At 48.8% G+C, this 12,824-nt stretch overlaps 1 protein-coding gene across 1 annotated transcript in view; it reads right to left on the reverse strand.

The window, feature by feature from the left end:
- Positions 1 to 6,804: 6,804 nt before the first annotated feature.
- The window catches only part of PNP (purine nucleoside phosphorylase), a 9,879-nt gene continuing 3,859 nt past the window's right edge, over positions 6,805 to 12,824 (reverse strand). Inside the window, exons 3-6 of the mRNA XM_010585203.1 lie at positions 12,700 to 12,746; positions 11,660 to 11,835; positions 7,956 to 8,146; positions 6,805 to 7,022 (exon numbers count right to left, since the gene is read on the reverse strand). Coding sequence (XP_010583505.1) covers positions 6,805 to 7,022; positions 7,956 to 8,146; positions 11,660 to 11,835; positions 12,700 to 12,746 — 632 coding nt within the window. The remainder of the gene's footprint in view (positions 7,023 to 7,955; positions 8,147 to 11,659; positions 11,836 to 12,699; positions 12,747 to 12,824) is intronic.

Consider the following 12,824-nt stretch of genomic DNA (forward strand, 5'->3'; position numbering starts at 1 on the left):
GGGGGCGGGCAGCGGGACACCGGCATCGCGGGGGGGGGACGGGACACGGGGACACCCGGACACCGGGACACCGGCACCGCCACGGGAGCGGGCACCGGGAGACCGGGACCGGCAGGGGCAACACTGGGCACCGTGGGGGACAGCCTGCACCCTGCCACTTGTCCCTGCCTTGTCACCTACCTCTGCGCTATGTCACCTACCCTGCTTGACGTCACCTACCCCTGCCCCATGTCGCCTACCCCTGCTCTATGTCACCTGCCCCGCTTGACGTCACCTACCCCATCACCTATCCCTGCCCCATGTCACCTACCCCTGCCCTGTCACCTGCCCTGCCTGACTTCACCTGCCCCATCACCTACCCCTGCCCCATACCACCTATTCCTGTACTATGTCACCTACCCCTGCCCTGTGTCACCTGCCCTGCCTAATGTCACCTACCCCTGTCCTGACACCTAGCCCTGCCTTGTCACCCTGCCCTGGCCGGCCACCTCCTCCCGCCTATCACTGCATCCCTTCCCCAAGTCCCTGCATCCCTTCCTGTGCCACCCAGCCCTCATCCACATCACCCAGCCCTACCCGTCACCGTGTCCCTGCCCTGTGTCACTGCATCTGTGTGCCTTCTCCCCCCCCCCCCCCCCCCCCGCCTCACTGGGCTCCTGATGGCAGCTTTGTGGCTCACGATTTGCTGGTCCTAACAGGATGAGCAGGGCGGAGGCAGTCCCAGTGCCACCGCCACCGAGGAACCGTGCAATGGCCACAGCAGGGCTGTCACCCGTGACACACGGCTGGGGCAAGGATGTGAAACCTGGACACTGTGCCTGTCTTTTGGAGGTGCTTAGTTGCTGGCTGGGGTTAAACCACGGCAGGAGGAAAACCCAAGGAACCCTTGGATTGAGGTTTTGCCATCCCTGCTGGAGGGGGCCTCCTTGGAGGGATGGGAGTGATGTTCATCCCAAAAAGCAATGTTTCTCACCCGGGCTCCCCTTGCCACCCGCCATTTCATCGGGGGATTTTCTTTTCCCAAGTTTTCCCAAACAGCAGGGAAATTTCCAGGCCCAAACAAACAGCCACACGTGGGGTTTGTCACTGGCTCCCGCACAGCCTGCCCAGGGGAAGCGTTGCCACGGCTACGAGGGGAAAAAAACCATAATTCAGATCCAGCAAGAAGGCTTGGCCGATAGAAGTGCTTAATTAAAGATGAGAAGAAGGCAGGAAAGTTCAGACATGTGCAGAGCAGGGATGGAGTGGTGGCAGGCAGCTGCAGGGAGTTATTGGGGGACTGCCCACCCTCTGGCTGCTGCTGCCTCTTGTTTTTGTCTCTCCACTGGGAGAAAAGGGGGTGCGAGGTGCTCCCCCCAATTTGCAGGGGGAGCAGGCTTGGGAACTGGGGGAGCTCAGTGCAATGGAGACAGCCCCAAGCCTGGTTTTAAGGCCATGAGGAGCTGGGGCAGGGCAGGATGCCAGACTCCAGGCATGGGAAGGGAGATGCTGTGTCAGCATCCCACAGGGAGAGCCAGGTTGGGACACGGAGCAGCAGGATGCCCTTCTCCTCCTCCCTGCCACACAACGCAGTCTTCAAGCACGCACAGAGGCACTGAAGGGCATCCTAGGTATTCAGTTCACATTTCCTGGGGTCTGGCATGGAGATGAGTCCCCAAAAAGCCTCCTTTTCCCATTACTGGAGCACAATTTTCCCCAGCAGACTCCACTGCTTTTCCGTCCCCCTCCCTCCAGAGCAAAGTTTTCCTGGGGGCTGAAAATGGACACCCACTGCCTCTGTGGGGCTGGGCTCAGGGATGTGTCCCCAAGCTGCAGGAGAAGGGGCACAGGGGAGTGTCGGGTCCCCAGCACTGGTCCATCATCTGCTCTGTGCTGAGCAGAGCCTCAGCCCACAGTGGGGATGGCTCTGGGTCAACAACCCAGCACTGTCACACTGCTCCAGGACACCCACCTCTCTGCTGATGAAGACCCCAGGTTGCTCCAAGTTGGTACCTGGGAGCAAAATCTGGGCTCCGGCCGTGCCCTGAACCCACTCCCTGCCGTCCCTGGGGAAACACTTCCTCGAGCTACCTCTGCAAAGCACCTGGTGGGGCAAGAAGGGCTCATTACTCCAGGAAGGGGTTTGCTAAGATTGAGAAAGAGAGTTTTAAAGAGGGCTGTGAAGCTTTGGGTGAGGAAAGCAAGTGGTGGTCGTTCTGTTAAAAGCCATCTCCCAGCATAGGTGTCCAGGCTCCAGGCACGGCAGGAGAGGATGTCCTCTCTGGAGGAGAAAAGGCTGGGTGGTCCCCTTCAGGCTTTGCCAACGTCCTGGCTCTTAAACCAAGTCCTATCTCAAAGTGCCATCAGATTTCGGAAATAACAGACCCTCACACTGCTTACAGAGTGAGGCTTTAATTCGGCAAGGAATTGAGATCGGCTCACTGCCATGACCTGCATTGCATCGCTCCCTCTTGCTCTGCGTATTCAGCGTGGCAGGGAAGAGTTTAATTCTTCCCAGCACATGAAATCTTTGCAGTGAAGACCTAAAGATTTTGGAAAAAAACCCCCACAAAACACCACACCACCACTACCACCATAGCAGAAACCCCTTAATTCAACTGCAGAGAATTAAGAGAAATGTCTAAAGGAATTTTGATAACTTGAAGGCAAAGCATATGTTCAGCTGCTGAGCTGAGACAGATAGCAGGTTTTTAAAAAGCTTTTTCGTTTACTTTTATGTAGAAAAGAGTGTAAACAGCGAATCTCACATAAAAGAAAGAGTCTGGGAAACCGAGCCTTGCAAAGGAAACGGGATGGATCGCACACTCAGATTTTTGGGGGGAGGTTGCAGGGTTGTTTCTCAGACAACAGCAGACATCTCTGCTTATAAACTCATGATATGGTCCAGCCAAGGGTTGTATCAGAGATTTCTCCTCTTGACATCACACCTTTATGTGAGTCACACATGAGGGCATCAATATAACATCTCCATCTTCTCCAGGGGACTGCAAGCAGCAGGACCCCATGACTTGAAAACTTTTCTCTGGACTGATGAGTAAGGAAAAAGAAAGGGCTAGTACAAAGGACTGGCTCATGAAACCATGGCTGTGAGAGAGTAAAGGAGTTGTGCCAGCTCTGCCCCGCACTAACACAGGTCTGCTATGGGTCCCCCTGCCACAGGTATGGCAGCATGGGACCCCCTGTGCTGGTGGCATTCGCTAACCAGGCAGCACCCGAGCTCATTGCTAACCATAGCCCTGAAAAAGTCAGGATCAGTCATGCAATTTGGGGTTCTCTTTTTCTACTTGCTAGGGTGGTTTGTTTTGTTTTGTTTTAAGCTTTTCATGCATCTTACAGCTTATCCTATGACCATAACAGCCTGAATTTCAGAAGCAGATAAATGGCACAGAGTACAGGAGTGAAAATAAGCCAAGGCTGTGTTATGATCTACTCATTTCAGCCATGGATGTTGTCAGAGACCACTAAGAGCACTAAATGAAATGCACAGCATCAAGGAAACCATGTCCTGCCTCCAGCACAGACGACTTGCTGCACTGTCACCACCACAGCCCATCATACCTTTCAGCTGCTCAAAAATTAGTTGAGGTCCTTTGGTTCTTGGTCTTTTTTTCCGAGAGTTCCTCAGCCCAGTGGGATCAGTAAGAAATACCTGTGCAAAGTGCTGGTCAAATGTTGGTCCCAATTATCCTGAGCTTTGGGCGCTGGTGCTCTGGTCCCCCAGGGCTGTCCTCCAGCCTGGGAGGTGGATGCAGGGCGTACAGCTAAATGACTCCTTTCTAGCTCATGGTATTGGCACAGCAAACAAAAACACTGTTTTCAGGATCACAGCAGGTTTTATTTCCTCCCTGTTTCTTCCCTACACATCTTCCCCGCCCTTGCATCATTGCCTTTCAGCTTTTTGAAACTCAGCAGCAGTAACCCCCCCCCCCCAAATTGTATTAAAAGTATCTCCAAAATCAGATGAACCCACCTGTTAATTGTACTCCCCTTCTCTCCCCCAAAGCATGAGCAAGATCACTTCCAAGGTGCTCAGGGCATCTTCCCTTTCATCACTTACAGGGGCAAAAATCAGGACATTCATGCAGAGTTTGAGCCATCCAAGTCAACCTTGGACAGCAGAAAGAAGAGCCCCCCACTGTTTAAGGGCTCAAATGCTATTTAGAAAAATATTTCTTTAAAAACAGACATAGTTTGCCAAAGATTTAGTGGCAGGGTGATTTTCAGATTAAATTTTAAGTTGTATCGAGATACAAGTGCATGTATAGGTTTCACACTCTGCCTCTGGTACAGCTGGAGAGAGGAGCAGACCCAGCCTACTGAAAGCAGGTGCTGCTGCCAAGCTCCTCATCATCTCAAGCCTGGCTTAAGAAGCACCAGCACAACAGCAGGTTTTTTGGATGCTTCTCTTCACATTGCAGTCCAGCCTGACTCTGATTAAATAATGGAGCCTGCTGAAATCCCAGCCTTAGCTACTCTGGCTGCTCTCTAGCTACAGCTAGCAGCACAGCTGTCTTCCACTCACACTTGAGAGACTTTGTATTTACCAAGTATTAATTAGATGAATGTGAAGCACCATTTTCTAGGCAGGGGAAATTATCTGCTCTCTCTCTGCCCTGTAACAAGCCCATACTGGGACAAGTCTGAAAAGGCAGCAGGTAGAAGTGGTTCCTTCTTGCTCTGCACATCTGACACTTTTCATATTTCACTGCTTTTGCTGCCACCGTTGATGAGCACTTCATTCCTGCTAGACCTGAAAAGGCAATAGCCTTGTGGCAAAAGGAGCTGGAGTTCCTTTTGCATATTACCACCAGAGCTGGTCCCTGAGACTGTCTTGACAGTCAGACCCATCAAATGGAAAGAGCTGCTGTCTCAGAGGGCTCCTCCAAGTTTCAGGAGCTGCTGAACAAGTGACTCAGCCAGTAGAGCGCAGCCAACGAATCCTCCCCCTCCAGAAGTCCTCAAGACTAGGCTGGGCAGATATTTGTCTGGACTGCCCACAGGTAACTGCTCAGGAGAAGAGAAGAAGACAGCAGCCACCCCAAGATCTCTTCTACACCTGAAATGCTACCGTTTCATGGAAAACTTGCACAGCACAGCTCTGTTCCTCCTGGTGGCAACATTTGCACCATTAATACAGCAGTTGACACCAATGATTGCAGCATGAAGGGCTTCAAGCAAATGCCAATCCGGAAAAAACTCACCAGGCCACAACATCCTTTTGCGCTTGGAGCTGAAGAAATGTCATGGAAAGCTGAAGGCTGTGACGGAGGGCGACCATCAATGGAAAACAACTGATCAGCTAAATTTAGGAAGGCAGATTGGGAGCTCTCCATGACCAGTTGGGTGTCTTCAGTTCAGACCACTGTGTCAACTGAAAACATTTAGCTATGACAGTGATAGGCTTTATAGAGAGCTCCAAGATAAATGAAGGGAAAAAGGTTACCTAATAATTACAGTCACTGTTTCACATCCAGCTACATCCATGGCTCAGCTTGACCTTTAGGGAACAATAAATAATGTACCGTTCTGGTGAATAGTTGCCCTTCCTTGACAGACCATCAGCATACTGGTAAAAAGAGAGCATGGTGGCCTCTCCTCTTTGTCTTTTACTCACTGCTAGGCTCAATTTCTTCATGTAAGAGGACCAGGAAATTCAGAAAAATATCATATCTGTTCCAAAATAATTTCCACTGTAATTTCATTTCATTAAACTCCACAAACCATTGGTGCCCGAACATCTGCTGCATCTCCCCCCAGCAGAGCAAAACTGGGGTGAAACTCTGGGTCAAACTGATCTCTCTGTCCTGGGACACCAAAAGGTAAGTGGTCTCCAGTGTAAGTGGCTCAAGCTGCTGATCTCCAAGACATCCAGAAACAGAAGGAACAAACCCAGGCAGAGCTGGACCTGGATCCTGTTTCCAGCTTGGCCACGCTCACACCATGAATCGACAAGTCATGCCTCGTGCCTGAGCTGCACTTTTACACTGTTAAATAGGGCAATAGTGATTCAAGGCTGGAAACAGAGCAGAGGTGTGAAGGGGTGTTGGGGGGCAAGTTGCATTGTAGCAAACAGCTACTGAGCTCTGTGGCTGGTCATGAAGAGCCAAGAAGTGAGCAAAGAGAGGGCTTTCTGGGGAGACCACCTAGGATGGTAAGGGAACACAACCCCATGCACTGGGATGCAGTGGCTTTCCAAGCTCTAAAATCAATTGCAATTCACCTGCTCTGCAGCATTGCTTGTTCCAGACAGATCTCATCTTTAGCCTACCCCATTTTATGTATCCAGGTCCTCACCCAAAACTCAGAGCCTTTTTGTGGACTTCCACTAGCTTCAGATCAGGCCCTACCAAAACATGCCCAGTGGGCACCAAGGCCTGCGACCAGCTCTTGACCTGGCTCCTGGCATAGGGGCTCAGCACAAGAAGGGAGCAGACACTCAGGGGCAGGAGGGTGCTGAGCTGAGAGAGGCTGCACAAGAAACACCAAATGCTCTCAGTGGAATGAGGGGGAGCTGGAGCTCATGGTACCAAGGGGCTCATTGCTGACATATGGGTTTGGGAATCTGTCAGAGGTCAGACTCTGTTTAAGTGCCAGAAAGCTGTTTTGGTCACTGGCTACTAACAAGGGGATCATTCTGGCAAAACTCGAAGCAAACCTCTGCGCCTGACCAGCTAAAGCACAGGGACGAAGATCAAAAGGTCTATTCAAAATCAGGAGAGCAGAAGGGGAGAGTCTCACTGACAGCTCTCCCCCAGCACTCACTAGTGTTCACATGTTATGATATGAATGATAAATGGCTGGAGGTCACGGAGAGTTTGTGCTTTCCCCCAGCTTGCCAATGAGGTGCGTGACCAGTTTCTGCAGGGCTTCAGCCCGGACCACCGAGATGCGCAGCACTTCCTCGTGGTTGGCTTTCTCTTGACTGTTGTAGTTCATCACCACTTTGTTGGTGATGAGGGAGATCCCAAGGACTCGGAGGCCACAATGCCTGGCTACAATTACTTCTGGGACAGTGCTCATGCCTACGGTAGGAGAGGAAAGGACCAGGATGAGTTAGGATTTACACAAAACCAAGATCTCTCCAAGGCTGCAAACCACATCCTACCTTCAGCGCATGCCCTTGTCTCATCCCCCCACAGCCCTCTCTTTCTGAGCTATGTAATAGTTAAAGGCTGCGATACTTGTAAGGCTGTAATAGCTGTAGCACCACAGTTACAACCCTGCTCAGCACAATAAACCTTCCACTTTTGATTCCTGCATGCTGTGTCTCTCTCCCAAAGACGTGTCAGACTGCTTGCAGCCTTGCTAAGAGAAGTACTGATGTGCTGTGTCATTTGGCTCTTCTCTTCCTCAGCTAAAAAAGCTATCGTAAAGAAAAACGGCTTTGTGGGAAGCTGAGCTCCTTTCCTCACGCACAATAAATCTGCAGATATTAATGAACAGACTTCCACGAGCCAGGAGTCAAGCTGGAGGAATCTTATGGATCATGTTTCTTACCTTCCTCATATGGAGTTGGGAAGGTATCCATAATTACCATCCCTAAACAATCAAGACTCTTATGGAGGGCTGTTTTGTAGGGAAGAGGCACAGTGAAAATCCTTACAGTGTCAGAATTTTAAAAATAATAGAAAAGGACTTTATTCCTGATTGGGCCCCACTCAGTCCTGCTGAAGATGAGCCATCTGAGCGTGGGAGATTTGTGTTTGGGAAATAAACACAACATTGTGCTGGGATCCCTGCCCTGGGCAGCCATAAGCACAGAGACTTTCTGCAGATCCACCCTAGGAGCCGCACTAAGCCACTGCAGAACTAAGCAGAAATACACAGAGCTCCTTTCTCTAGGCCCAGGAGAATTAGATGAAGAGTCAAAGACAGAAGAAAGTCAGCCTTGAGCAGAATGAACTGTTTAATCCACGTGCCCAACCAACCCTATCAGCCCAGCCCAGGCAGCTTACCTACAGCATCCCCTCCCAGCGCATGCAGTGCACGGCACTCGGCAATAGTTTCATAGGAGGGACCAGCCTGCAGACAGTACACTCCTTCTCGGACGAAGCTCAGAAAGCCCAGCTCCTGTGCGCTCTCCATTGCCAGACTGAGCAGATCTTGTTCATAAGCATCTGACATGCAGGGAAACCTCACTCCAAACCTGCAAGGCAGTAAAGGGCACAGCCACGCTGATATTGCTACCACTACCTTCCCTCCATCAGAGTTCAGAGATGCTCATCCTTTGGAGAAAAGGGAAATGTTAAGGGCAGACCAGCCACAGATGCAATCTCTCTCATCCTGGCCTCATCATCAGATACTTCTCCCATCATGACATTCCTGCTAGACCTAATCGCCCAAGACCCTCAGCATGCAGAGGTTATGGCTGTTGGAAGGTCTGGCACCGCTTTCCTGCTGCACAAACCCTCCTGGAGTGGTCTTTCCAAGGACTCCTGTCTCCAGGGAGCACTGATGGCCCGTTCTCTCTCTCCCCAATAACTGCCCACTGAGACTTTTAAACATTGTCCATCAGACAGCTGCTGCCCTTCGCTTCTCCTGCACAACAGCTTGCAGGTGGGCTCGCTGTGGCACCGAGTCCCAAAGGCTGTCCCCAGTGCGGGGTTTGAGCAGGGCCTGATGGACCATTGGTCGCTACATTTAAGACTCATTGCAGCAGGCAGCTACTAAACCAGGCTCATGGCCAGGGATGCCCTGTGCCACAACAGCAAAGGCTGTTCTATCCCCGCATTGACATCCACATACTCGAAGCAAGAAACACAGAGTTGGATCCACCGGGCAAATCACATGAGACTTGAGTCATTCTCCCTAACTGTCTACATTAGACCAGTTCGAAGGGCCTCAAGGAATGACTTTCTTGGGGAGGCAAAAGAACAAATCTTGCTGGTCAGAAAATACATCACAGGAAAAGCATCCAGTTCTGTATTTGGTTCCTGGCACAGCAAGATCACACTAAGCACAAGCTTGGAGACTCTTCTAGGACAGAAGGGCAATCCAATTGCCCATTTGAGATGCCCCAGTAAGTTCTGCCTTCCCCTCAGCTGCCCATCCAGAGCATGCCCACGTCCTGTAGGTCTTATATTGCAACTGCCAGCCCCGGAGAACCGTTACTGGATACTCCACAGAGTGTCAGATGGTATTAGATGTCTACATTTAGGCAATAACATCCCATTCCAAGTGTCCTCTTTTGCAGGGAAATGGGGAGAGTAGCATATGTGGGAGCTCCAAGGCCATATTTTAGGTAGCCTTCATCCTGTGCTTCAAGGCTGGGTCTCTTGCTTGCTTTGGATCTTAAGATAACAGCTCAGTCCTGTTCCTGACTGAGCAAATCCTACTATTGACTCAGGGAGAGCAGAAGTACCTGGCCAAGACTGGTGTGCTGCTGCTGAAGAAATCTGGAAAGCAAACTCCCAGCCATGTTCACCAACTCAGTTTGGTAGGAATGGACCAGGTCCCTCATTTAGGCTATGAAAGCTCCTGCTTGTTTTCATGTTCTTCCAGCTGAATGTTTAGGGCAGTAGCTGGCTTATTTTACATTTCCAAACACTGAAGTGTTATATAAATGAAAAACAAACTTTCCCATCTGGTGTAAGGTAATAAGTATTCATCACCATGAAAATCGCTTCTCTTTCCTGAAGGATGGCCAGCAACACGGAAGCCAATCTCTAAGTTATTAAATTCAGTCCTCAGATTCTTGCACTATATCCCCTTTCCACATCACTTCATTGCCTTTAGTTTTACTCTGCTGTGCTTAGATAAATGCTTCCTGGTGGCTGAGCTGCACTAGATTTTAGGAGGAGTTTGCTCAGCTAAAGCTCTGCAATACTTCAAAGCTGATTCATAAAGACCTTTTGCCCATTTTGATGCCTTGGTCAGCAGTACAAAAGTCACCTCCCAGAGCACTGCAGTCTTCACCAGGAAGCTGCTTTTGGGAGGCAATGAGACAGTTATGCTGCCTTTGAATGTTTTCCAGATGCAGTTACTGTTTGGTTGGTGTTTCTCCTCCTGTTCCAGAGCAATTATGCAAGTCCAGAGAGCTTTAAACACTCTTCCATGTGGCTTCTGTGCTTTTGATCGTTCTTTCCTGCAACCCACACCAACACCTATGAAGATGTAAAGATGTTCCACTTCAGATGGGTACTGTCCTCTTGCCATTTGAATGACAGAACAATGTTTATTTCTCGTGAGGCAGTTGCTAGCACCTTTCAGATTTCTTCAGTAGCAGGAGCCAGGTCTGGCATTACATCAGGAAGGAACTAACTGTAACTGGAAGCCAGGCAGACCACCTTACTCTCAGCCAGAGCTTTCTTTTTGGAAAGATCCCAGGACAGTCCAGATGCCTGTCCTGCAAACACGTCCTTTTTTCAAGGTGAAGGTACCAACCCAACAACAAATTTAACCATCTTGTTACCTAAACTCACTCTTTGCTCATAAACTACCACCTCCTTCCTTCACCACCTCCGTTGCCTGTCCTCTGGCTTCACACATCTGGCTTTCATCTGGCTTCTCTCCTGCCAGCTTGGTTAGGAAATAATTCTTGCTACTGTTATCTCCTTATCACAACCTAGCCTCTTTCTTTCTTGCCATAAGGCTCTGACAGCCCTGGATCTTTATTGCTTCCATGTTGACTTTCCTGATACCTGATGTGCTCTCCTTTGCTCAGCCTGAATCTGCAGTGGATGTGTCCTCATGCTCTTTTTAGCCCCATTTGAGACCCAAGGGGCTTCTTTTTGTAAACACTGGGCCACCTGGCATGCCCCTCTCAGTGCTATGACCTTGCTGGTGCTGGTTGCCTTCCACCCTACCAGTCCGATGGTGCCTTGGGAGGGTTTTAGGATCATAGATTAATTTGGGTTTGAAGGGACCTCGAGGTCATCTAGTCCAACCTCCTGCTCAAACCAACTCTATGTCTGGTGGCAACTGCAGTCCAGGGGTGAGGATGTGTTACAAGCCCCACTTTACAGTCCATAAGATTAAAATCCTGCTACACAGCTAGTACAGGAAACCTGATTTCCCAGCTCAGCCAGCAGCAGGTCACTCTCGTAGATCTAGAGGTCTCCCAAGAGGCTGCCAAGACAACCACCTCTCATCAGACTGATGCCTTCAGTGAATACATGGTGTTAACAAAGGCATCCCAGTTTAATGACCTGGATACAAGGGTGGTTATCAGGAGATTTAGAGGTTTTACCTTTGCTCTGCTATCAGCTTACTGCCTAGCCTCTGTTGTATCAGTTCCATCACACCAGAAACAGCTGTTGACAAATGCAGGCTGGAGACACCACAGTCCACCAGATTGCTCAATGAAGAGGAACTAGCAGAGAAAGGGACTGACAAGAAGAGACAGCAGTGGGTCTTTTTAGCAGACGGTACAGCTGGCCATGTCAGGAGAAGGATGAGAAGCCTACTTTTAGAAAACAAAACCTTCTGGACGTTTGCGTATAAACTCCTCATAGGCTTGTAAGAGCAAGCAACAGCCAAGGAAGGGTGTTTGGGGAAGGCAGGGCAGGTGGCACAGCACGCACAGTTATTGCTTTAACTTTTGCCTCGTGGGTACCTGGAGCCAAACCAGTAAGTATTTGCCAGCAGGCACAACTGGCAGTCCTCGCCTGCAGCTGGAGGAAGAAAGGCTTAATTGGTAACACAGCTGATGCCTTCTTACCTCTCATCGTTTGGTCCACGCAGTGGATTCTGCCCTCCCAAGCCGAGCATGCTGATGTGATCTCTAATGAACATGATGTCCCCCACTTGGAAGTGGGGATTCAGTCCCCCAGCAGCATTTGTGACAATCAAGATCTCCACCCCCAGGAGAAAGAAGACTCTGATGGGAAAGGTGACCTGCAAAACAAAAGGCACATATGCAGTAAGTATTGTAAATCATAGACAGCTACTACTACTACATTTGTAGTATTGCAATTTGTGGACAGCTTACATGACACAGAGAAGGGTCTGTATGAGGCTACAAGGAGACAAAACATCTTCTCCAATTTTAAATTTTCCTCTAATTTAAACTGAAATAATTTAATGGTTTTTTTAAACATATTAAAAACTAATTTTGAAATGAATACCTTTACAATTCAAGCCCACATTTCCTACAGTTGTACTAAGGTCAAATAAATGTGGTACAAAAAGAATATACAGATAGTTTTTCCTCACTGCCAAGATCTTGCAGAGATCAAACCACTGTGCTGATTGAAGTAACTACTTATGGACATGGAGCGTAACTGATAAACCAGCTTTTTACAGCAGTGATGCATTTCACAGAAACTTAGAGATTATTTTATTCATGTTCACTTCAGCGACCTGCTTATCCAAAGTTAAGGAACAATTGGGAACTGGAAAAAAAATTTAAGAAGTTTGATTTTGAGGAGTCAAGAAGGAATCAGGATATCTACTACCTCTAAAATGCTAAAGAAGCTGTGAGCAGAAAATTTCCTAACTACATAACACTTCTTTAAGAAATGAGTTAATTGTAATAGACAAACATGTTTTGATAAACCTAGTTTTGTATCAAGTGTATTTAAAATAGGCTTTTTTTCTATAAAAAGTTGAGTGGTGCCAAGTATTACAGTTCATATCCAAATACAAACTGACCTCAGCCACAATTAAAACCTCAAAGCTATCCAAATAAAAAAGGACATACAAAACTATCAGCCAGTAAATAAGAACTATTATTGGTGTTTCCAACAGAAATGTACATACATGCATGTTAGATAATACTTGAATATTCACATAGTTCTGTATGTTAACTGGGAGAGTATACCAAGTTACACTAGCCAGAGGTTTTTTTCTAGGGGGGGGGGGGGGGGGGGAAAAAAAAAAAAAAA

This window comes from Haliaeetus leucocephalus, unplaced genomic scaffold (genome assembly GCF_000737465.1).
Source record: "Haliaeetus leucocephalus isolate CR32 unplaced genomic scaffold, Haliaeetus_leucocephalus-4.0 Scaffold92, whole genome shotgun sequence".
Lineage (NCBI taxonomy): Eukaryota > Metazoa > Chordata > Aves > Accipitriformes > Accipitridae > Haliaeetus > Haliaeetus leucocephalus.